The 26,241-nt window shown below is 46.7% G+C and overlaps 1 protein-coding gene across 4 annotated transcripts in view; it reads right to left on the bottom strand.

The window, feature by feature from the left end:
- Cacna1b (calcium voltage-gated channel subunit alpha1 B) overlaps positions 1–26,241 on the bottom strand; it is a 162,143-nt gene that overhangs the window by 118,490 nt on the left and 17,412 nt on the right. For all 4 annotated transcript variants that reach the window (XM_087899911.1, XM_087899910.1, XM_087899909.1 and 1 more), the window contains 3 exons: positions 10,697–10,788; positions 8,326–8,478; positions 6,733–6,923 (listed from right to left, as the gene is read on the bottom strand). In XM_087899911.1, coding sequence (XP_087756037.1) covers positions 6,733–6,923; positions 8,326–8,478; positions 10,697–10,788 — 436 coding nt within the window. The remainder of the gene's footprint in view (positions 1–6,732; positions 6,924–8,325; positions 8,479–10,696; positions 10,789–26,241) is intronic.

Below are 26,241 nucleotides of genomic sequence, written 5' to 3'. Positions count from 1 at the left end.
GTTAGGAGCAAAGCCCCAGCTGTGATATTGATTGGTCTTTGTGATGATTAATATCGGCTGCCAATTTGACCAGATCTGAAATCAACTAATAGGCAAGCTGTTGGGCACTCCTATGAGGAATTTTCTTGACCAGATTATCTGAAGTGGGAGGAACCTCCCTAAGAGTGGGTGGCACCTTCTGGGGGTTCCGCAGACCTTCACTCTGGTGGCAAGCTCAGTTATCCTGCATCTGTCACTGCTGTGTGTCTCCGCTGATATTAGAAACAAATTCTCCAAGCTTCTAGCATAGACCGAAGACCAGTAGCTCTCCAGAACCTTCCAGGCCTTGAGCACCAGGTTAGGACTGTTGAGATATCCTACTGTATTGGACTGAGCAACCATATTCTTGGCCTCTTCAGTGTGACACAGTGGTTGCTGGGACAACTCAGAACAAATCAAGCGAGCCAATCCACAAGTTATCATTTACCACATATTCATTCCACCGATTCTGTTCTCCTAGAGCAGAGGCTCTCAACCAGCAGGCTGCGACCCCTTCGGGGTCGAATGACTCTTTCACAGGGGTCACATTAAATATTATTATGCATGTCAGATATTTACATTAAGATTCATAACAGTAGTAAAATTATGTTATGAAATAGTAAGAAAAACAATTTTCTGGTTGGGGGTCACCACAATACGAGAAACTGTATTAAAGGGTCGCAGCATTAGGAAGGTTGAGAGCCCTGTCTAACACAGTCTTTTAGGTTATTAGCACTGAGAAGAGGAGAAAGGGCAGAGAAACGCATGACCTTTCTGTACGGCAGCTGGTAACGTCACAGCATTTTACAATGGTCTTCACTTTTCCATGCCAAAATCCCATCTGTGTAACTGTGCATCTTGTGTGCCCACTCCCACTGTCCTTCTCCCTAGACATGGCAGTCTGTACTGGCAGCCTCACTTCTGTGCCCCTTCCCCTTCAGGAGGCATCCAGGATTTCACCCACAGTACCAAGAGTGCTTTGGCCGAGGCTCCCAAGAGCCTTCATCTTCCTGTATACTAACAGTCAGATTTCTCTTCCCTGGTTCTTGGCCCCAGCAACATCTGGCTCCTCTTCTTCAAACATTCTGCTCTGCTTTCAGGACCAGCTCCTGGCATTCCTCCCGCCCTACACAAGCTCTACCACCGCTCTTTGATGGTTCCTATCTCCCTGGCCTCCAAAGGGAGAGTCCCACTAGGGAGAAACGGTAGGCATCTTTCTGTCACCCGCCCTCACTATCCAGGTACTCTCATCCTCTCCCATAATTCTCTATTTCTCAATACTGTCCACATGTTAGTAATTCAGTGTCCATCCCATCCCTCTGCTCCTTCTGAGCTCTCTTACAGAGTCAAAACAGCCGTGAGCTGCCTCCCACTCTGCACTAAACCAAAGCTAGTAAAGCACCTGCCCCAGTTCCTCTCAGCCAATGGCAGTTGCTTTCCCAGGAGCTCCAACCACATCACCTCTGCATCCGCTTTTGTCCCCTCATCCCATGGCCATCACCTCTGCATCTTCCCTTGTCCCCTCATCCCATGGCCATCAAGAAGCAAGTCCTGCTTCTGTGAACATCAAATAAAGCCTTACACCCACTCATCAGAATACTTCTTTCCTGAATGTGTAAACAGCAGGCAACAAAGCCACAAAGTGAGGTATTATCCCTTCGTTCCTCTGAGCTTTTTCTGTGTGCCTGCCTGGATAAAAAATTAAAGTCCCATGACTTCTCCAATAATACCTCTGGCAATCTAAACGAGAATGGCTCCCATAGGCTCATATATTTGAATTCTTGGCCCCCAGTTGGTAGAGCTGATTAGGAAAGCTTGGGAAGTTTAGCCTTGTTGGAGGAGCTCTGTCATTGGAGGTGGGTGCTGAGGCTTCCAAAATCCCATATCATTCCCAGTTAATTCTTTCTGCTTCATGCTTACGGATCAGATGCGAGCTCTCAGCTACTTCTCCAGCTCTATGCCAGCCTGCCTGCTACCACGCTTGCCACCATGATGGTCACGGCCGCACCCTCTGGTACCACAAGCAAGCCCTAGTTAAATGCTTCCATCTATAAGCTGCCCTGGTTATGGTGCTGTGTCACAGCAGTAAAAAGTAGCTTAAGACAGAAGTCGGCACTGGGGACAGGGATACTACTGTGACAGGCCCGACCACGCTGTTTATTGGGAAATTGTGTACAACTTTGGGACCTTGTTCCAGGAAGGTGGCTGTACAATGATTTAATGAGCCATCCTATGAGGAGCTTAGAAGTCAACAGTGCTGATAGCTATGCTGACTGTGGGAGTCCAGCTCAAGAGGTTTCAAAGGTGAGCAATATTAGCAATTAGGATAGAGATCATTCTTATGTTATTTTGGCAAATGTGGTTGTTTACTGCTTCTGTCCTGAGAGTTTGCCCAAGGCTACAGTGAAGAGTTCTGGACTAGTTTCCTTGGCAGAGATGATTTCAAGACAGCCTAATATTGATTGCCATATGGTTATTAGTGATGACTCTTACGCAGGTCTACAATGAAAAGGGGCAACTGGGGCAAAAAGAAACACAACTGTACAGTGTGAGGAGGCAAAGAGTGCCAAGCTTTGTGCTGAAAGAGGTAAGAGAGGCGAGATGGGAATAAAGGGAGTGGTGCCCTCAAGGCCAGACTCCACCCAGCTACTCCTGCAACTGTGAACAGAAAAGGCCTAAGGAACTATCTGTTCCTAAAGTCAAAGCTTACACTAACGTAATTCAAGAAGGGAGTCAGGTTCCAGTCCAAGCAGGCAGTAGAAGTTGGTAGCACTGGTTGTGTGGTGGTTCTGGCTTTAAAGCCAGGATGGATACAGGCATAAAGAGATCGTGATATCTTCCTCTGCAGTTAAGGAGAGCTGCTGAGGCCAGATGTGTGGCAGGGTAGTCCCTGCATGAAGGCCCAGAGAAGCCATTGAGAAAAGTTATGAAAGCAAGGACTGGATTGTGCTGGAAGACTCCAAGACACTGGAGATGCCAGAGCCATGAGATGTCTGCCAGGATGAGGTACATACAGGGAGTGGACCCAGCCTAACAGAGAGAAATGTGCTGCAGTCAGCAAAGCTGGAAGGGCGGAGGAGCCATTAAGACTTTGACAACAGGTCTGGAAGCTGCCCTGATGGTTTTGAGTCTTGCTTTGGTCAGTATTTCCTCACTATGCCCCTTTGCTCTCTTCTGGAATGATAACCCATACTCTTTGCCACTGTATATTGGAAGTATATAATTTGCTTTCTGATTTTACAGGGGGTCGCAATTAAGAGGCTGTGTCTCAGAAGAGACTTTGAAATTTTAAACTGTGTTGAGACTGTGAAAGACTGTGGGGACCTTAGAGATTGGACTAAGTTTGCTTTTTGCTTTACAGTATGGCCACAAGCCTATGGGGACCAGGGAATGAATGAGAAATTTCATATATTTGAATGCTTGGTCCCAGCTTGTGGATGGAAAGATTAACATGTGTGACCTTGCTGGAGAAGGTGCACCACTGGGAGTGGACTCTGGCCGCTCAGCATTTCAAAGGCCCACAGCATTCCCAGGTAGCATGCTTTCCCCTGCCCTCCCCACTTACACGCTTGTGGACCAGACACAAACTCCAGCTGCTTCCTCAGGTGCTTTGGTCATGGTGTTTGTCATGGCAATATTACCACTTCACATTGAAAAAAAAAGTTTGGATTTGGTAATCAGATGTGACCAGTCCCAACTGCTAGCAAACTGCCTAACAAATTTCTTGCCAATAGCTGCTCATTGTCCCCCCTTCCTCAGCTGCCTGTGGAGATGTTCACCCAATGCTGTTAAGGCGGGAGAAGGGAGAGTGGAGGGGACTGTCCTAATGGTGCTTCCCTGAGGCAACCCCTCTCTCCAGCCTGTCAGGAAGGTACCCATGACAAAGCCTCACAAGTCACTTCTGCAAACTCTCCTGGAGTCCCATTGAGTCCACACACTTACCAAAGCAAAGGCAGGTAATTTCCCTACAGGCTCGACAGTCCCCTTCCCAGCTATGATCACCAGCCATACAGGAATCTGCTCTTTCCGGCTTTCCGGCTGCAGTTCTCCTAACTGCACTGGTCAGGGAGACATGGCTTGCCCTGCTCCCACACCGAGTGACCTCTCATCTGGCTCCCTCGACTCCCACAGCAGGTCAGAGGCTTCTGCCCACACAGAACCCAGTCTCCCCACTCAAAGGGGTGTTTGCCTCAACGTCCAGGATTGTCAGGAGGTGAAGAGCAGGTTCCCTCCAGAGTCCCCTGAAAAATCTTATCCAGCTGCCAACAGCCAGTCTCCGTGGACTGATGCGGGGTGGGCAATAAACCGCCTTGGTTCACAGTTTCTTGCTCTGGATTGCATGCCACCCACATTCTCGTACCTCAGCATGTGTGTGTTTGGCCTCTGGACTCTAAAGGTTCAAGCACCCTCAAATTAGGCACTCCGTGTTCCTCAACCTTTTGCATGCTTAATGACATACATGTGCTATCACTTGGTCCTCAGGCCTGACTCTCCCATAAAAGTGCCCCCTACCAGTGAGTCCACCTGAAATATATACGGGATGAAACCACTCTGGCCTCTCTGTGCCAATCCCTTCCTGGATATATACACAGACAGGGAACCTGTCATTATGGCCATTCAAACAAAGCTCCCGTGGGCTCTGAGGGCTATAGAAACCTGGCCAAACAGAAGAATGTGGCCAGTATGGAACTGATTTTAGGGTCTGTCCTTTTGGAAATTTCTCTATGCTTGGCAAAAAAGAAAACCAAAGTCCCCGTCCCTGCCTTTGAGGCTGCTTTCATGCTCTGCATCGGCCTTCCACACAACACCATCTCACTAAGAAACCACCCTCTTCAGAGGCCCCTCAGCCAGCTTCTCCTTTAACTCTTCACTTTCCTGCTCAAGTTTGACAGAGCTGACCAACAAGCATCTGCTAGGCACTTACTGAGTGCTTAGTGCTGAGATCACCAGAGTCCCCATGAAACCATGGGGGAGGCTCAGATACAGCTGCTAGAGTCCATGGAAGGAGAAACGGGGCTCCAGGGCCATGTGATGCCTCACCTTCAAGTGTAAATGACAGCCCCTCATGCCCCACTCTCCAGATTCCCACTATAGTCCAAAACAAACGCCTCTACCGATCCAAAACCCAGGGTCCACTGATCCCACCTGCCCAGTCTCCTGGATCCAGTGCCTCTCTGTTCCCTCAGCTCATGAGGGTTCTTCCTTGTGTTTGTTCCCTAGCAGATGGTTTACAAGACTCTGGGACAGGGTGAGGGAGGTAACAGGGCCACCTTCCTACAAAAAGATGGAGATTTCTTAGAGTTGGCTGCAGAATCATCGAGAAGAACCTCGGGTATATGTGAAATTAAGTGGGTCACCGGCACCCCAGAGACCTTATACAGGACATCCATCATGGCCCCTGTGGTGGTTTGAATGGAAATGGACCCTACAGTTTCACAGATTTGGTCATCTAGGAGTGGCACTGTTTGAAAAGATTAAAAGGTATGGCCTTATTGGAGGAAGTGGGGCACAGGGGTGGGCTTTCAATGTTCAAAAGTCCCTGCCAAGCCCAGAATCTGTCTCTCTGCTACGGCTCCAGCGAATGCTGGTAATGGACCAGACCACTAAAACTGTAAGTAAGCCCCAGAGTTAAACGCTTTCCCTTATAATAGTTGCTTTCATCATGGTGTCTCTTCATAGCAATAGAACACTGACTAAGACAGCCACCAAACCCAGACTACCTCGAATTGCTGAGACGGGCTAGAATCCTAATGAGAATGCAGGGAAAATGAAAGTTTATTTGTTTTAGAATCCCACACCATTATCATCGAAAGAAGTCAGGGAGAGAACCCATGGGAGGAGAAGAAGCAGGAACTGAAGCAGAGGCCCTGAAGGAACGCGGCTTCCTGACTTCTTCAGTCTGCTGGCTTATACAATCCAAGACCACCTGCCCAGCGGTGGCATGACCCCAAAATCAATCACTGACTATGAAAATGTCCCACGGGCTTGCCGACAGGCCATTCTTATGGACACATTTTTTTAATCATGGGTCCATCTTCAAAAGTAATTGGAGTTTGTTTCAAGCGGACAGACCAACCAGGACAGTGGACAAAGTATACAGAAAACAAACACGCAAAACACACGCTCTGGAGGAATTCCAGCATGATATGGGTGAGGAGGTGTCTGGACTTCCTCATCCTGCTCCACGCCATCTTTACCTAGCCCTCGGACCTCACTGGCCCTTGACTCAGTCTAGAAAATTTCAATAGGACTATGCTAGTGGTCAACAGTAGGCTACAGGCCTAGGGCCTTGGCAAATTAATCAACTCTTTATGACCCATTCTTAATCACTTGTTCAACAAGTCAACGGGTGTGGCCTGAGACGTCACAACAGGCTTCCTATGGGCAGGCTCACAGCGTCAGCTGCTCTCATCACCGGGAGCAACAGCAGCATCCTCTCTGCGCTAACTCTCTGATCTATCTCTAGCAGCCCTCAGTCTCAGCCTCACAAAAGAAGACTGCAGAAGGACCTGGGTCCAGAGGATGAGCTGACATGGACGGCAGGATCTTGATACAGGGTCCTATACTACACACTAGAGCAGGAGAATGGGCTAAGGGCAAGGAAAGAAGTGTCCCTAAGAGAGACCCCAAGCCCCCCTGCTCCCCATTCCCCAAAGCACCCATCCTGAGAGCTCCAGCCCCCACCACCAGGGCTAGGGCCAAGACGGAACTCACATTGTAGAGAATGTCAGTCCAGCCCTCCATCGTGATACACTGGAACACTGTCAAGATGGCAAACAGGATGTTGTCGAAGTTGGTGATGCCAAAGTTGGGTCCTGGCCAGTACTCCCGGCACTCAGTGTCACCCTCACACAGCCGAGCAGGGGCCTCCTTGCCACAGGGAAAGTCACCCACAGGCTCTGCGTCTGTGAGGAGGGAGTAACGCAAAGCTGAGATCCCTGCTCCCTAAGTCTCCACCACTGCCCCACCCTTTATCACGCCTGTGCCTGATCACCTGACTGGTCCCCTCACTAACCTTACATCTGCCCCCACCCCCCAGCAACTTGCTCACCCCTCCCTCTCCCTCTCCCTCCTGAAACCTTCCCATGGTCACCATTCAGATAGTCTCAAGATCCCCTCATCCTGAAGTCAACGCGAGCAGACACCTATTTGTCCATTCTAAGTGCAACCTGACTGCTCTCGCTCCCAGCCGGAGGGTGGGGGAGGGACGGATAAATGATAAGCTTCACAAATGATTACTACGCTTATTTCTCCTTCTCCGAACTGTTTGACTAAGGCTTCAAAAACACCATCGTCTGAGCGTTTGTGGCCAGTTGTCTCCGCTGTGAGTGACGACAGTTCTGCTTCCCCCTTTTCAATTCCTGACACAATTTCCCTCGTTTCCTTGTCTCATGTACCGCTGTAACTACCGATGCCACATGGGCCAGCAGCGACCGCCATGACTTGTTTTGTTTCCCACTTTAAAGAAAGAACTCTGAACTTACAACGGGGTTTAATATTTGCAGCAATTTTGGAGAATCTAACAAAATGACTTATTTCCAGTTTAATAAAAGATTTTTTCTAACGATGAATGACTTAAATTCAGCCGGAGTTTTTTCTGCATCTAAAAGATAATTGTGTACCTCTCTCCTTTTTATCTAATTATGCCTCAACCCTCAGAACAGCCTCTGGCTTCACCTACAGCATATACCCAGAACGTGAATGCCACCTGCTCCAGCCACATTCTTCAACCAGCCAGGCTGGCTGCCATTCTCACTCCTGGACTAAGAGTTTTTCCTACTCAACTTGCTTCTGTTTTTGCCTCCCCACTGCAGCACTGGGACCAGAAGACACCACACCTTGTTCAAAGTCCTCCAGTCTTCCTATTTCCTGTAGAAGGCTCAGGTTCTTAGCCACAGCCCTGAAGACACATGACTTCCGTTATCTCAGTGTTCTTCCACTTTGCACTTCGGCACTTACTGTTCCTGTAACTGGACCACTCTGGCTGGGTGGCCAAGCAGCAGCTATCCTTGCCCTGCTCAGATATCTGTTCGTCATCAGCTTTACCAGGAAGGCTGCCCCTGGGGACCTTATGCAAAGCAGGCTCCAAGCTCTTCTCTATCAAATACTTTTGTATTTGATTTTTTCACAGTGTTATTTTATTCATGTGTCTACTTACTTACTACTATTTATCAGGCTACTAGAACATAAGTTCTCCCTTACTAGTCTAGAAGCTCTAAAGCCCCTCTGGCACTGGACCAGGGACCTGTGTTGTGGGTAAGTCCATCTGGGGTCCTCCTTCGAGCCCACGGGGCACTGCAGACTCACCTGTGCTGTTGGGGAAGCAGGCTTTATGGAATTTGCCCATATAGAACTCAAGGCCGATGATGGCGAACATGAGGATGGCAAAGAAGAGCAGCAGCCCGATCTGCAGCAGCGGAACCATGGCCTTCATGATGGACTTGAGCACCACTTGCAAGCCTGGAACCAGAGGACAGCACAGGGAGGTCAGTGAGCGGGAGAGGCAGAGTGAGAGCTTCTGGGGCAGACAGAGGCCTCCTGGCAAAACACAAGGTCTTATGGAAAGCGGGATGAACGTGTCTAAAAGTGAAGGGAGAAGACAGACAAGGGATTCTCAGAGCATGCATGCAGGATAGGGAACGGGCTCAGGGGAGAAAGATAAGGGAGAATTCAGAGTCTGAAAAGAGCAGAAAACACTAAGGGGGAAAAGAGAGAATGAATACATAGAAGAAAAAGAAGCACCCTAAGAGGAATGAGGGATCTTGGGAATGAGGAGCAGGGGATCCTGGAAAAGTAAACAGAGACGCCTAGTAGATCCATCTCCTCGGGAAAGTAATTCTCCAAAACCAGAAAGTGTTATGTCACTGGCCACAGGGCACAAGTGAGCTGGGCAGAGAAACTGCCAATACAGATTATAACCCTCAATCCTTCACCCTTCCCTCTTGGCCTCAGCTCTTATATATGGAACCCTTGTCTATTCTGAGCAGAAATGGAAGTCCGCCAAGGGTTGTCTTGTAGAGAAACAAGGCCCTTAGTAACCCTAAAGTCAAATCTCTGCCAGACTGAGGGAATAGTCACAAGGAACTGTTGACTGTGGTTTTCTGTCCTGCCTGGTTTCTGTCCTCCTACCAGGTGCCACAGCCATTTAGCCCCAAAGAAATCACACAGAGAGTCTGCATTAATTATAAATGGATTGGCCCATTAGCTCAGGCTTCTTACTAACTTTTATCACTTATATTAACCCATTATTCTTATGTGTGTTAGCCACATGGCACAGTACCTTTTTTGGCAGGGCAAGTCACATCTTCTTTCTTTGGTGTCTGGACAGGACTGGGGAGGAATGGGCTTCCTCCTTCCCAGAATTTTCCGGTTCTCATTGACCTGCCTCTACTTCCTGTCTGGTTGTCCCACTTATACTTCTTGCCTGGCTACTGGTCAATCAGCATTTATTAAAACATAATTGACAGAATACAGAATTGTCCCACACCAAGGAACAGCCTATGTCCAACATGCTTACTAAGTCCCATGCCAACCTCGTGCCCATATGTAGCTTCTCAAGTGGCACCATGAGAAGTCCCATGCTTCTCAAGAAGCATACCTATTGGACATCTCGGTACCAGGCCCCTCTGGCATTAAGACAAGGTTGCCCTTCACAGCCTTAGACATTTCCCTGTTCTACCACCTTGCTTGGTCTCTACTCTGTTCTTCAGTCCCAGAAAATGAAGCTAAGAGGCAGAAACACAAATCAGAAAAAAACAACAGGGCCACTATGATAGTCTGGATGTAACTGGCCCCCATGAGCTCACAGGGAGTGGCACTTTTAGGAGGTGTGGCTTTGTTGGAATAGGTATTGCCTTGTTAGAGAAAGTGTGTTCCTGTGGGGGAGGGCTTTGAGACTTCCTATGCTCAAGATACCACCCAGGATCACAGTCCTCTTCCTGTTGCCTTCTGATCAAGATGTAGCCAGCACCGTGTCTGCCTGTACGCTGCCATGCCCCTCACCGTGATGATAATGGACTGAATCTCTGTACTATAAGTAGCCACCTCAACTAAATGTTTTCCTTTATAAGATTGTCATGGTTGTAGTGTCTCTTCACAGCAATAGAAACTCTAAAAAGACAGTCACACTCTGGGATTTCGTAAAGAGTTAACTGAAAGGGGTTTTGTAGTGGTTTGAGTCCCCATGGGCTCAGGTATTTGGATACCTGGTCCCCAGTGAGTGGCCCTGCTTGCCAAGGTTATGAACTTTAGGATGTAGAGCCTTCCTGGAGGAATGTTGTCATGACGAGGGGGAGTGAGCATCCTGGCTTCATCTCCAGTTTTCTCCGTCTGCTGCCTATGCGTCACTGAGATGTGCTCTTTGGACTTCCTCCCCTGCCACCGCTGCTATGCCTCCCTCACCATGAAGGACTCTCCCTCTGGGCCATAAATGAAAATAAATGTTCACTTACAGCAGCAAAAGGTAACTAATATAGGTCTGCTCCTCTTTCCTCTGTCAAAAGGAGAAATCTACAGGGGTAACAGGGTAGAGTATGTGTTCGGTATGCACAAGGCTCTGGGTTCAATCCCCAACGCCCTCCCCCCACAGAAAAAGTATTCAAAGACCCTATACTTAGAAGTCACAGCTTTGATGAGGGTGAAGAGCTATATTGGGCCTGACTGTCTCAGCTAGACTTACTTGGAATTCCAGACACCAGCTTCAGAGGTCTTAGCACACGCACAGCCCTCAGGGTCCGGAGGTCAAAGTCGGTTCCAGCTGTGGCAAGAATCCTGGCAAAAGCGAGGATAAGGGATATAAGAGTGTCCATCTGAGTCCATGAAGAAACAACACTCAAGCTACCACTGTGTACCCTTTCTCCCAAGGGCGGCAACCATTCTTTCCCGTGTGCCCTGCCATCCAACCACAACCCAGGACAGGTCGTGGCCAGGCAAGCAGGGACAGAACCGACTCCTGGCAAGGACTTCATCTGCACGCTGTCCCTCTAGCTCAAGAACTTCATCTGAGTGGTCACGCAATCATTGGCCTGGTGGTGAATCTTACTCCATTGAATCCATGCCTAAGCCACATTCCCAAATCAGCCCCAACTGTGCTTCCTGCTGCATCACAGAGGAGCACAGTGTGTAGTGGCAGAGGCAGACTGGACCCTGAAGGACTCCCGAGTCTCACCTCCCATCACTCTCCGTCACATTATCCTAGGAGAAGAGAGCAGAAGATAGACTCAGGACTCAGGGAAACATCATCATGGAACGATGTCGGCAAGAAGGCTGGAGCCGTGAGCCACACAAATCTTTCCATAAGCTGCTTTTGTCATGGTGTTTGATCACAACAACAAGTAGGAAATAATACACGTCAGGTCCCTTCCTCCTGCTGCTCCCCTGTCAGGTCCCTTCCTCCTGCAGCTCCCGTCAGGTCCCTTCCTCCTGCTGCTCCCATCAGGTCCCTTCCTCCTGCATCTCGGCTCCCCTGTCAGGTCCCTTCCTCCTGCAGCTCCCATGTCAGGTCCCTTCCTCCTGCTGCTCGGCTCCCATGGATCAAGAGCAGAAAGTTTGGGAAAAACTGTCATTCTTACTAGAGTTACAAGACATGAACTGAGAGATTTCCTGACCTTGAAGACAGATATTTTTAATTAACTAAGGATACAAACCCATAACACACTATCGAGAGGAAAGTAAGGCACCCTGTATGGTTTGCCTCATCCAGACCAGCTATTCAGCACTGCTGTGGCCGGTGACTGCAGAAGACTCCCACAGCCCTCACAGACCCTGAACACAGAGTTCATGTGACATTGCTGCCAGAGGAGTAGTCCACCCCGCACAGATTCTACTTCATCCAGGGACCTAAGCTAAGGCAGCTCCCTGTCAGCTTGAAGCTGGGCCTGCTACTTGAGTACATCTGACCCTGAGATGGTTGCGATGGTGACCTCCATACCACACAGAAATGGCTGCAACATCAAGATCTAAAAGCTGCTCAGAGCACTGACTCAGAAGAAAGCCCGAGACCCGTGTAGCTTCTACCTCACAGATACAAGTCGATCTGCACAGAAAGAAAGCGTGAACAGTCAGTAGCCCAGGACACCCACAGATACTGTGTCTGGCCTGACAAACAGTCAGGCCGTAGCCTTGTTCCTCCCTCTGAAGAGAGCAACACACGGCTATGGGACAGCACAGACACAAAGCCTAGCCCTGCAACCAGACAGACGGCAGCCCTGCCACACTCACCTGCTGTAGGCAGCCAGCAGAAGCAATCACACATGCCCACACCTAACTCAACAACCAGTCAGGAAACGTTCCTGTCCTCGATAAGCCAACACAGAGACACTGGCTTGCAGAACTTTCAGGCACCCAGGCCCAGTCCAATAGCCAACCAGGAATCAAACAGAATACTTGATGCTGATAAAGTTAATGAATAAAGTAAGAATACACAGCTAATGATGGCTACACAAGCTAGATTAGCAGAAGGTGAATTTTCTTATCTTGAGGACAGGCATTGTTAGCTAATTTAATCACATGAAAACATCACCAAGCTTATGGGGCCTACAGGACATGATTAAACAAACAAAAACTTTCATATGAAAGTTCCGGGGAGTAAGGTGGAGAAAGGCACACAAAGCACATTTAACAAAATAATACCTGAAAATTTTCCAACTTGGGAGAGACATGGAAATCTGGATTCATAAAACCATAGGCCTAAGGAGACTCAATCCAAAAAGACTCTCCAAGACACATTAGAACTTAACATTAGGTCAAAGGTTAAAGGCCAAGAGAGAATTCTAAAATTAGAGGGGAAAAGTCACATATAAAGGACTCCCATTAGAGTAGATCTCTCAGGACAAACCTTGTAGGCAGAGAGATAATAAGATAACATTCAAAGTGCTGAAAGGGAAATGGGAGCCACAAATACCATACCCAGAAAAGTTTGCCCTCAGAAGTGGAGAACTAAGGTCTGTCTCAAATAAGCAAACATAGATGGAATTCATCACCCCCAGACTAGCCCTATGAAATAGGATTAATAAAACCCTTTATCTAGAAGTGAAAATATCCATCACAAAAGACACAAAAATGTAGAACTTATTGGTAGAGAAGATATACAAAAGAGAAAGGGAAGAAAGCCTTGTTGCTATAGAAATCACCAAAGTATAAGGATTAGTGGGAAAAAAGGAAGAATAAAATATACACATTAACAGCCAAAGAGTAATTAATATGTCAGGAGTCACTCGTTACCTACGAACAATAATCTTTAAGTAAATACCTCAATAGACTGACTAAATTAATTTAAGTAGAAGACCCAACTGTATGCCCACTACAAGAAACTCACTTCATAAGAAAAGACACACTGCCTTCAAGTAACTTCACAAACAGGAGAACGAAAGACAAAGAAGGCAACTGTACAATGATTAAAGGACAAATCAGCAACAGAACACAACAACTGTAAGCACATATGAACCCAACCCTGAACCAAACAAGCAATGAAGCAAATATCAGATCTACAAGAGAGACAGGCTCCACTATAATAATAACTGAAATAACTTTTATCAATGGGCAGATCCCCTATGTAGAAAATCAACAAAGAAGCATCAATTAAATGAAGTCTAGACCAAATGATGAGAACATTTCCTACCACAGCATCAGAATACACATTCTTCGCATTATATAAACACCCTCTAGGAGAACCATACTTTAAGCCACCAAAATCATACCATGTATCTTTTCCAACCACAGTGGAGGAAAATGAGAATCAACAATTATGGAAATCATACAAACACATGGAAATTAAACAGTCTCCTGAATAATTAAAGGATCATAAAGAAATTACAGAGAAAGACTGAAAGTACTGCAGGACAAATGAAAAGAAGGAAGCAACACATCAAAGTATACGGGATACAGAAAAGTAGCCCTGGAGTAAAGTTAGCACAGGATAAGCTGCTGGTCCAGAGAGTGTCTATAGAAACCAGACATTCCATTCTGCATGGATGTATTAAGTATGTAGCAAGCAAGAGTTAGAAAAACAAGTAGCAAGTGGCAGACAGGTAAGGTCATCAAACCGGATACTGCTAACACCCAGAAGAAATGAACTGCGAAGCCTACTGGCACAGCTGGAGTTTTCTTCCACCTTAGCATTCTGGGCAGAGGTCTCTCCACAGATGAGTTTCCAGCTTCTCATTCCCACCTTAACTGGATTTTTTTATACCGTGGGATGAGCAACACTAACCGCCATTGGAAATGGGTTATCTCCTAGCTGTTCTCAAAGGTACAATGTTTTTAATGCCTTAGGCTGCTTGCTGTTCTCCTTTTCCCTTGTCATCGAGTCAGTCTGCCTATGACAAAGGGTCTTGGGAGTCACCTGAGAACATCCGGGGATGGAGAGATAGCTCAGTCGCTAAAAGCACTTGTTCTTATAAAAGACCCTGGTTTGATTCCCAGCATCTATATAGTAACCCACAATTACATGCAACTCCAGTTGGAGGGGATCCAACACCCTCTTCTGGCCTCTTTGGGAACTAAGCATACACATGATATACATATATTCATGAAAAAACACTCATATACATAAATAATTAAATCTTTTCAAAAGAGAAAGGAACAAAGGGCTGAAGAGCACTGGCTACCCTTGCAGAGGGCCTGGATTTGATTCCCAGCACCCACATGCCACACTACCATCCCTAACTCTAGTTCCAAGGGATCTATCTAATGCTGTATTCTGGCCTCTATAGGCACCGTGTGCATTTGGTACTCAGACATACAAGCAAGCAAAATATCCATATATATAAAAATTTTTAAATTGGTATTAAAACACTAAAGGATGTCAAAGAACACTAAAATCATAAATTACAAAGTAGTAATTGAAAAGTCTTACCACAATACTACTTATACTGTGGGACAATTGTCTTGTACTCTGTAAAGATTCCTCACTTGTATTAGTTTAATAAAATGTTGATTGACCTGTAGCCAGGCAGGAAGTATAGGCAGGGCAATGAGAACAGGAGACTTCTGAGAAGAGGAAAGGCTCAGTCTGCAGTCATCACCCAGGCACAGAGGAAGCAAGATGAGAATGTCTCGCTGATAAAAGGTACCAAGCCACATGGCTGACACAGACAAGAATTATGGGTTAATGTAAGGTATAAGAGTTAATAAGAAGCCTGAGCTATTAAGCCAGTCAGTTTATAATTAATGTAGACCTCTGTGTGTTTCTTTGGGACTGAATGGCTGTGGGACTATGCGGGACAGAAACCTTCTGTCAACACACACAGAATACTATCAAGAAAACAAAAAAAAAAATTATTTTCAGCTTGGCCTAGCACCTCAGCTGCTTGAGGAACTGAGATATAAAGACCAGATGATGGTCTAGGCCATCCTTAGCTACAGAGTGAGCTCAAGGCCAGCGTGCATAACTTAGTGAGACCACCACAAAATTAAAAGTAAAATTAAGGCTGGGATGTAGCTTTGTGGTAGGGTGTTGCCTAGCTTATGCAAGGCCTAGGTTCAATTAACAACACCACAAAAAAAAAAAAGGAAGAGAAGGAAAAAGAAAAGAAAAAGAAAGAAAAGGAAGGGGAAGTGCTTCCAGTGCCAGAGCAGAAAACAACTGGCATCCAGGAAAAGTAAGTTCCTAAAAATCCACATGAAAATTGCAAAATGCTTATCAGAAAAATCAAATGTCACAAGAAGGAAGGGAAAAAAAAAAAGCCATTCGGAGCCATTGGCAGCCAGGGAAATTCACACCCCAAGCTGAGCAGGCTATGTTAAGCCTGGTGTTGTTTCTCCCAACAGCTCTACTGAAGGCAGAAAAATTTGCAGAATCATGACAGAGTGCCTGGCTGATCCCGGCAAATGCTAAAGTGAGCAGCCTGTGACTCAGGAAGCACTGCTAGCTACACAGACAATATATGCAGGCATGTTCCTGTAGCTCTTTGTGAAAGTCAAGATCAGAAATAGCCTACTGCTTTCCTCACAGAGAAAGGGGATAAAATAATCAGGGGCTACGCATATAATGGGCACATTATACTACAGTTAAAAATGGATGAATGTGCAAAATTAAATAGGCCTACATACATTAGTATATAAAATGTTTAAAACAGGACTGGGACTGTGGCTCAGCTGGTAGAGAGCTTGCGTGGTATGCATGAAGCCCTGGCTTTGATCAGCACCCAAGCACCGTATCAGCACTGTAGTACTCACAGCCAGCCACCTTTCCCAGGCTCTGAGACCCCAGCCCCTGTCCCGGCCCACTGTGTCAGCCACCAAGTGTTATGTTATGGTAAAACCCACAAACGGTGCTAGAGGCGTCTTTACCCTCATCGGCTATTCGGAGACGGTTTCCTTAGTAGATTTAGCATTCTAAATCCCAGAAGACTTGGAGTAAACATGGTTCTAGTCTTGGTTGTCAACTTGACTACATCTGGGATTAACTAAAACCGAAGCAACTAGGCACACCTGTTAGGAATTTTTCCTTAATTGCACCATTTGAGGTGGGAAGACAGACTTCTAATCCAGATCTTTAGAGCTGGGAAGATCCACCTTTACCCTGGGCTCCACCTTCTGCTGGCAGCCTACACGAGGACATGGATGAAGAAACTTGCTCTCTTTGCCTGCTTGCTCCCATGCCTGCTCTCGTTGGCAAGTCTGTACTTTTACTGGCATGAGAGCCTACTTCTTCGGGATTCTGGCATACACTGAAGACCAGCTGAGACGTTCAGCCACGTGACCTGAACAACTAGTGGATTCTCGAGCCTTCTGTTGGGCTAACTGGACCACAGCCTGCAAGCCGGTCTATTACATCCCCTTTCTGTATACACAGATGTTCATTCTATTGATTCTGGGCCGCTAAAGCAGTGGTCGCAGCCCCCACCGGAGTCACATTCCCGCTATTTACATTATGATTCATATCAGCAGCGAAATTACAGTTATGAAGTAGCAATGAGATAATTTCATGGCTGGGCACCAACACAACATGAGGAGGAACTGAATTAAAGGGTCACAGCATCAGGAAGTTAGAGAACCCTGAATAATACAAAAATATTTATGAAAAATCAAACCTTCTGTAGTAATACTTTTTAATTATGACTGAGAGAATTTACCGGAACACAAGCAACTGCACAGAGAGTCTAATTTAAAAGATATGAAGGCCAGTGAGATGCTCAGCCAGTAAGGGCGCCGCCAAGCCTGGCAGCCTGAAGTCTGAGTTGGGAGCTCGGGACTCACTTTGTGAAGAAAGACCTGACTCTCACAGGTTATCCTGACATTTAAAAGTTCACACCGTGGTGAGCACGTGCACACACACACACACACACACGCACGCACGCACGCACACACGTACACACATAGACGGGGTAATATAGTAAAGACAAATAAAGGACTCTGAACTAATCCTCCTGCCAGGTGCTGGCGCAGCATCACCACCACGGTCCTTCTAATAAGCATTTTACAGTAATTATTATTGTTTTTATTTGGTATCTTATTTTTTACAAAATAGAATTGTGATCCTTCTTGTGGACAGAAGGATTCTTCTACTGCCTCCCAAGAATGACATGACATGGTGTGGGAGGTCCTTCTGTTTATGTGTTGCTTTCATTGGTTAATCAATAAAGAAACTGCCTTGGCCTTTTGATAGGGCAGAACTTAGGTAGGAGGAGAAGACAGAACTGAATGCTGGGAAGAAGGGCAGAGTAAGAGACGCCATGGATCTCCTGCCTGAGATGGACACTGGTTAGAATCTTGCTGGTAAGCCACAGACACATGGCGATACATAGATTAATAGAAATGGGTTAAATTAAGATATAAGAATTAGCCAATAAGAAACTAGAGCTAATGGGCCAAGCAGTAATTAATAAATACAGTTTCTGTGTGGTTATTTTGGGTATAAGCTAGCCGGCGGCCAGGACAGAACAAGGGCCTGCTCTCCATGCAACACGTTGACACCGTAAGATCAAAGCAGCTGGAATTGTCCACAGCAGAATCATAAATTAGACCCTAAGACCATTCCTTCATGGAAGGGAAGAGGCTCACGAAACACACAAGACACTGCTCCCCTCTCTAAGCATGTGTGAGCAGGGAACATGGATCACACGAGACACTGCTCCCCTCTCTAAGCACGTGTGAGCAGGGAACATGGACCACACAAGACACCGCTCCCCTCTCTAAGCACGTGTGAGCAGGGAACAAAGCACTGATGGCAAAGGAAACTCCTTCAGGGGGCAGCTGCCCATTCTCCTGTAAACCCAGCTAAACTCACTGCTTCACCAAGCTGGGCTTGGGCAGACTTATTTTTTGGCCTATTGCTGCCCCCTGCCCCTGCAATGAAGAGAAACAGACTATCCTCCAAAGTCACAGACAAATCCCCCACCAAAACAAAACAAACCACAACAATCAGCAGCTTCAAGGTAATTGTCTAAACATTCATATTAACGGTGATAGAGACGAAAGCCCAATGCCAGGAGTGGTGGCGCATGCCTTTAATCTCAGCCTTAGGAGGCAGAGCAAGCAAGCTCTGTTGAGTTCTCCAGTCTATTCTAACACACATTCTACGGTCAGCAAGTATTTCCTGAGTGCTTTCTACATTCTAAGTCCTCAGCGTTACAAACCCCTGAACAGCCTTGGTGGATGCTCAGAGTCAGCTGCCTTTCACCTCCCTTCTCACTCACTGTTCTCCCTCTCACGAGGGTTAGCGTGAATCCTGGGAAGAAATACAAGTTCTAAACCTAATGGCAAAGGACTCATAGTAAATTTATAAAAGTGAGCACAATTCATAGTGTAAGGTCAAAAAACTAAACAGTAATGGTACCCAGACTCACAAAGAAAGAATTAACAAGAGCTTCAAAACCAGAATGCTGAGAGGCAGCAAACTGGACATGAAAATGAAGATATAACAAGACTGGTGGGCGCATAAAGTGGCACAGCCCATCTGGAAACAAACCGGCCAAACATGGGTGCTGCACCATTCACAGGCTTGTTTACAGTCCTGGGAACCTGCCCCACCAAAACCGTGCAGAGTTACGAAGTACTGCCAAACCTGGTCATCACAGGCTCACAACTCAGGCATCACAACTCAGAACTGTCCGGGCTCAGCAGAGAGCACATAGTACAAGAACAGAACGTAGCACAGAGCGGTCCATTGCGGACAACAGCAACATGTGGACCTATGCATGGGACACGATGTTAAAGACTGATACACTTACAAAATAGATGGGCCTCCCACCATCCTGAAAGAAAGTCATCGCACACAAAGCTCACAGATATAACAAAACAGACAGACATGCACTTGTCAGCAATGGCACCGAGTGGGGTAGGCACTGCAAGACCCACTGGGGGCACAGGGCTTCTTCAGGGATGCGAATGTGCTAAAGTCAGACCAAGGGGTGCAACTCCATGAGCATCTCACACAAAGCACAGTGATCACGCACTGCAAAAGACGGAGGTGGTAGTGTGTTTGCCACAATAAGCCTCAATTTTAAAAAAAAAGGTTAAGTGCAAACTTTTACCTCATTTATAAAATGTGCAGGGACTCAAAGCCTCAGAACACACACCACACATCTTGCATCTGTGGGCAGTCAGTCCATATCGTGACACCTCTGTACACACAGCTACAGCAAGACACGAAAGCTTGCCAAGGATACGGAAAGACAGAAACATGGCCCAGATAACCCAGAGAGGAGGACATAATCTAGGCAAGGGACACACTCATGGACACAGGGACACACGGCACTGATGTGTGGACACATAAAGGGACAGACATATGGACACATGTGTAGACACAGGGACTCATACAGATATAACAGCATTTCCCTGAGGAGCACTAGCACCTGCAGTAGGAGGCCCTCCCAGGAACAGAGGCCTGGAGGAGGAACACGACCTTATAGCTATAATCCAGAGCCAACCCTGAAACTAACCCCTTATTACTCAAACTTGGAAGTCCCAGCTGGGTGTTCGTGGCCACACACCCACAAGTCATAAGTTGGCAAAGGTGACTAACTCAATACCTGTCAGCAGCAGCATTGGGGCCCTCCCAGCTAGCTGCTCCCACAATCTTCAGGCCTCATCCTTTGTGTCCAGCCACACCAGCTGGAATACCAGAGGTGACTGAAAACTGATGTCTTGCGGTCCCATCCACCTGGGATGGCTCCTCGGGGCACCTGTACCAAGAATGGGGTGACCACAAAGCTCATGGCACCCGGCAGTCCCACGCCTAAGTATACATACTTTTGGAGCCATCTGGGGACAGCCATCAAAACCACGAGGACATCACTGAATCTACACACAGTTTCTGCAAGGCTCACTGAGCTCCCATCCTGCCTCTTGGAACATAGGCAATTGTCTTCCATTTTGCCAGCATGAGGCTGAGCATCCTCTGAACAGAGCCAACAGCTCTACCTTGAAGCTCTCATTACATAAAGTCCCAGCAGGGAAGCAACATAGGATGACTATGGGGTCTCCAGCCCGCAGGACAAGACGGAAGGACAATACCATCCCAACATTGCTACAGGCAGCCCTTTGATACTTAGAAACATCTATGTTTAGGCAATAAATTAGTCAAAAAAAAACAAAAAACAAAAACAAAAACCTAGGGGAAAAGGAAACCCATCTCCCATGGGCTGCCACTCTAGTGATGGAAATTTGAAACAAGACTCTGTCCCTGCTAAGGGCTGAGATAGGAGGGGCATGTCTTCATTCACTAGACCAGACAGCTAGGGATATCTCTCCACTGTCAGCTAACTCACACTCTGGGTCCAGCAAGTTATGCCTGGAGGAACTTAAAGTTAGAGGCTCCTGCAACCAAGAGCTAGAGGTCTACGTGACAGCCATTTGAGCCACAGACACTTGGCCTGTCTTCTTGCCCAACCTATTTGCATACCTAGTCCTTTATCCCTGTAGCAGAGGTCACAGAGAAGTGTCATGTCTGTGGCGAGACTCCCATGAAACGCTATGCAAATGTGCCCAGCTCCACTGGCACCTAGTGGCAGGATCAGACACCAGTGTCCTTGTGACCTGCTACCACAGTAAGACAGAGAGTAAGGAGGCATCTGAGTCCCTCAGCTCAGGGTGCTATGCTTGGAAAAGGCCTGCACTGCACACCCTGGTTCTGGCCTATCCACAGCAGCCCAGAGAGGCAGCTGCGACACAGCAGACAGCAGCAGGGGCATCATCTCCCAGGAACTGCTTTGTCACTGACTTTCCAGGTGCTGGTGTCACCCAAGAAGCTGCTGCTGGTTTCCATGGAGACAGACTTTCTGAGTCTTATCCAAAGATGCCTTGGCTTTATCCCAGCCTCCATGTCCCATCCCCACTCAAAGAAGAAGAGCAGACCCAGGGCTCCCTGCCTCTCCTGCAGTACAAGCCCCTTGCTCCCCTCTAAACCAGGAGATCTCAGGTAGGATGGAGAAGGGCTTGGTCTGTCATGTAGAGACCCTGAGAACACCCAACAGCAGGCAACTGTGAGCTGCCCCCTGCATGCCAGGGTCTCTCACGACACCCTCAGTCAGCACCACACCCATCAGCAGCAGACACGGGACACTCACTGCACAGGAAAGTACAACTGGGAATGGAACCAGCCTGCAGGAAAGATCTCTGAATCGACAAAATCCCAAAGCCTCATTTGCCACATAGTGCCATGTGCAGAGGGATGTCCTAGTCTCTTCAGGAAAGGCCCTAGCCTTGTGCCATCGCCCTCTCAGCCTCTACAAACAGACAGTGAGACAACATAGTACCCCGTGACTTCCAGGCCTCAAACTTCCTCTTCAGGCAGGAAGGGTAGCCTCACAGGCTTCCCTGGCCCTAACAATCATCCTCAGACCTCTGTCACTCACGTCCACCAGGAGAAAGAGACCTAGGAGGACACTGAAACCTTGCGCTGGCTAGAGCGGTCTATATATGTGCAGAAGAGACCTACGGCTGATCAGGTGCAGTGGAGCTCGGGCCAGCAAAGCTGAGGGAGTGAGCAGGACACTCACAGTGCCCATGAGACCAGGAAATGCTTCAGGTGCTACCTGACTTTTTCTTGTCGGCTTGTTGCCATTGTTATTGTTATTTTGTTGTTGTTGTTTTGAGACAGATTCTCACATAGCCTAAACTGGCTTTGAATTGTAAGCGTAGTTGAGGGTAACCTTGAACTTCTGATCCTCTTGCCTCTGCCACCACCCCACACACAACCTGGGTGCTGGGATTCCAAGTCTATACCCCACACCTAGTGTGTACAATGCTAGGGATTGAAGCCACAGCTCCAGGCAGGATAGGCAAGCGCTCGCCCCAGAGCTGCACTCCAGCCCTTCCCTGAGTTTTATTCTTTCTGCATCTCTAGGAACGAAGAACCTTCTGTATCTATGGCCTGCGGCCCAAGACCTCTATGTTCTAGCGAGTAGGATGGACATTACCTCCTTCCTCAACAAGGAGCCCTCAGTGCCCAACCTCTACACCGTTAGTATTAGGTTCAAAAGGGCCCAGATAGAACAGAAGGTCTAAGTAAATCTGGAGATCCAAAATACAATCTGGAAATATCCATGTTCTAATGTAAAAATCACTCAGAAAACACCACAAAGGGCCTGAGAAAAGGCTCGGTGTATGAAAGCACTTGCCGCCGAGCTGGGCAAACCAGGTTCAATACCTGGGAAATTCACGGGGTGGAAAGAGGGAATTGACTCTTGCAGGTTGTCCTCTGACCTCCCAAAATTATGCAGCGGCATATGTGTGCATCCCATACACACACACTCACACCCCTCAGATGAAAAGCTAAGTGGATGAGCTCAACGTCAGATTGACAGGGACAGGGGACAGAACCAAGGAACTCTATGACGGAATATGATGGATGTTGCCCACCGTGAGCCGAGAGAACACACACATAAGGAAAAACACAAGAACAACAAGGGAGGCTTGCACCTCTGGAACTATGACGTTAACACCATCACAGTTCCAGATGAGGAGAGAAAGGCTGGGCCTGGGAGAGCCAAAGTTATGTTCTGAAATTTAACTATTGTGCCTGAGAGATTCATAAAACAAACGCCTGTAACTTGTAAGGCCTTTGCCCACAGACAGAGTCCCTGGAATGCGGGAGGCTGTTGTTTGTGGGAGAAAACATGTCACATGTTCTCACTCCCTAAACAAGGTTGTTTGAGCCAACTTCACTACATGTGCTTGATCATACATGGGTGGGCGGTACATAGGCAGGAAACAGGTCAGGATACATGCTTGCTCCTGATTCGACCTGATGGAAGAGTGGCCCTATGGTGTTGCCTTTTTAAGCCTCTACAAAACGTGACTTGTCACCATTTTCTGGGAACCCTGGAATAGTCCTGGCCAGAGCCCATCATCCTGGCCAGTATTTAACGCTTGCTTCAAATTTAGCTCAAAAATCATGGAGTTGGTCTTTCTCTTGTGATTCTCAGGTCTAACAGGCTGAACAGTACTCAAAAATATAATGTCTGAAATATATGAAAGACACATAAACCATCAGACTCAAGATGCTGAATAAACTCTGAACGGGACCAATTCATAGGTATTCCAAACAAAACACAACACAGTAACCCTCCAGAAAATCTTAAAAAGTCTTAAAAGTAGACAGAAAAGCACATCTTGATGATAATGGAAAGCGATTCAGGAACTGATTTCACATTGCAAACCACACAGGACAGAAGGAAGTGGTAACTTTCAGAGGTTGAAAGAAAAGAACTGTCAACTGCAAAAAAATGTCCTTCAGGAACGCAAGGGAAATCAGGACACCATGTGAGTGGGGGAAACACAGTTTGCTTCTCCCTCTGAGTTCTGTGAGATATATTTGGTGGCTGAACCAAAAGTCAACTTACTTGGACTCACTAACTTACTTCTAAATATAAACACAAGAAATACTTAGGGCAACTGTAAGCAGAATGTAGTGATGGCAGGATTTCTCCTGTAAATTAGCGAATACCCTCAGAAGGCAGGGCAAGCCTTGCACCCACACGCCACCACTTAGACAGCTGCACGCACAGCTGCCTGTAACTTCTGGGGATCCAATGACCCCTTCTGGCCTCCTTGGGCACCTGCACACGTGGCATATGCACATACAGACATACACATGCACATAAATAAAAATAAACCTAAAAGTAGTTAATTAAAATCATTTTATATAAATGAATAGGCAGGTTGAACATAAAAGGTTTAAAAAGAAACATCATGTAAATACTACCCAAAAAAAGGCAGCAGTAGCTATCAGGGGGAGAAAAAAAGCAGACTTCAGAACCAAATATTGCCAGTACCTACCAATACTACATGGTGATTCTACACATAAAGGTCCTGCTCTTAAGTCTCAAACCCTGGGACAAAATGCTGAGGTGCCTATTTAGCATATCAAATCGAACCTGGCATTCCACAGTCCCTACCCATCACAAGGCCCCTCCCTCTTCCCCCAACTCTCCAGCTTGCCCTTCCCCCAGAGGCTCTTCCCTTTTTTACCTTTTGCCCTCTTGGTCTCTGGACCTGGTTCCCCTTCCTCCCCTTTCTTTTCCCCTCCGTCCTCTCCTCACACGGCTCAGGGTCGTCCACTCTGGACTCTCAGATGTCTCCTTTATCTACAATAGACTTTCTCCTCGGCCATACCTAGGAACAGTCATGTCCCTCCTTTTCACTTACCTTTTCATTCACCTGCCGTTTGTGCTACTGTAACGAAACACCCGAGACCAATATTCACAAACTCAGAAATGACAGAGGTTTATGTGTCTAAAGGGTCTGGGGACTAGAAAGTCCACAATGGCTGTCTGTGAAGGGCCACATCTGCATCCCCACAGAGCCAAAATGTCAGCAAGGCCACCCATGAAGGTGGCGTCCTCACCTGTCATTGCCTGTGAAAGGTCCCACCTCTTAATATGGTTGCCTAAGAGATTAAATTCAACGTGAATTTTAAGTGGGCACAGACATGTAAAGCGTCCAGTGGTGCTCAGCCTTCCTAATGCTGGGACCCTTTAATACAGTTCCTCATGTTGTGGTGTTCCCCAGCCAAAAAAAAAAAAAAATATTTTACTACTGCTAGGAATTGTAATGTAAATCTTTTTGGAGATAGAAACTTGCTAAAGGAGTTGAGACCCACAGGTTGAGAACCACTGATTCTAAACCAAAGCAGTATGTCCACCAATCCACAGAGCCGCAAAACAGAAAAAAGAAAAAAACTAGTAAGCTGGAAGGGAGAAACACAAGCTCAAAATGAGAACTGAAGACTCCAATGCCACTTTCACGAAGACAAAAAAATGACAATAATTTCCAGAATAAAGCAACCATCAGGAGGAGATGCTGAGGAACGTTACACATGACATAATACACAATCTTCTCAAGTATCCACAGGAGCAGATAACAACATAAATCAAATGTGTCCCCAGAAGAAAGCTTAACAAAATTGTAAAACTGAAATCATTCTGAGTGTACTCTCTGACCACAAAGGAGTCAAAACAGAAGTGACAAGAGTCTGGGAAATCTCCAAGCCCTTGGACACCGAGCGCACCTCTGAACAACGCCTAAGTCACAGCAGAAATCAAAAGCAACATCCAATAACACAGCCCCGAGTTAAACAGACAATACAATACAGTATATCAAAATAAATGGTGGGCAGCTAAGGCAACGATAGTTGGCAAGTGTATAGCACTGAATATATATATATATATATATATATATACACACACACACACACACACACACACACACACACACACACACACACTTAAAAAGGCCAAACATCTCAAGCCACCAGCCTAAATTCTCAATGCAGAAACTGGGAAAAAGTAGAATGAGCTTAAAGAAAACAGAATGAAGGTAACAACATAAGAGCAGAACAGGTTTTCAAACATCATGATCAAAAATCAGAGTTTAGTCATCTTTGAGACTAACCTCTAACCACACTGGCAAACGAAAACAAAAGGGCAGATGCCGGTTACCCATCTACGGAATGAGAATGGCCGAAAATTACAAGCCCTGCAGGGTAAGGGCTCCTACAGAAGCTGCCACTCTTGAGACCTCAGACTAGAGGAACTTCTCCCAAAAGAACACAAGCTGTTACAACCCACCCAGTATGAAACGCATCATTTGAATATCCCCATGACAATGCAAGAAATGGGATCTTAAATTTTTAAAACTCCCCAAAAAATAAATCTCCAGTATTAGAGATGGATTCACTCCAGAAATCCACTGAACATTTCAAGAGCTGTCATTTTGATGTAGTGACTTCTAGAAAAGAGAACATTTCCAAATTTAATTTATAAAAGCTTGTATCTACTC

This window comes from Myodes glareolus, chromosome 21 (genome assembly GCF_982192425.1).
Source record: "Myodes glareolus chromosome 21, mMyoGla1.1, whole genome shotgun sequence".
Taxonomy (NCBI): Eukaryota; Metazoa; Chordata; class Mammalia; order Rodentia; family Cricetidae; genus Myodes; species Myodes glareolus.
This window is presented reverse-complemented; position numbering and strand designations above follow the sequence as displayed.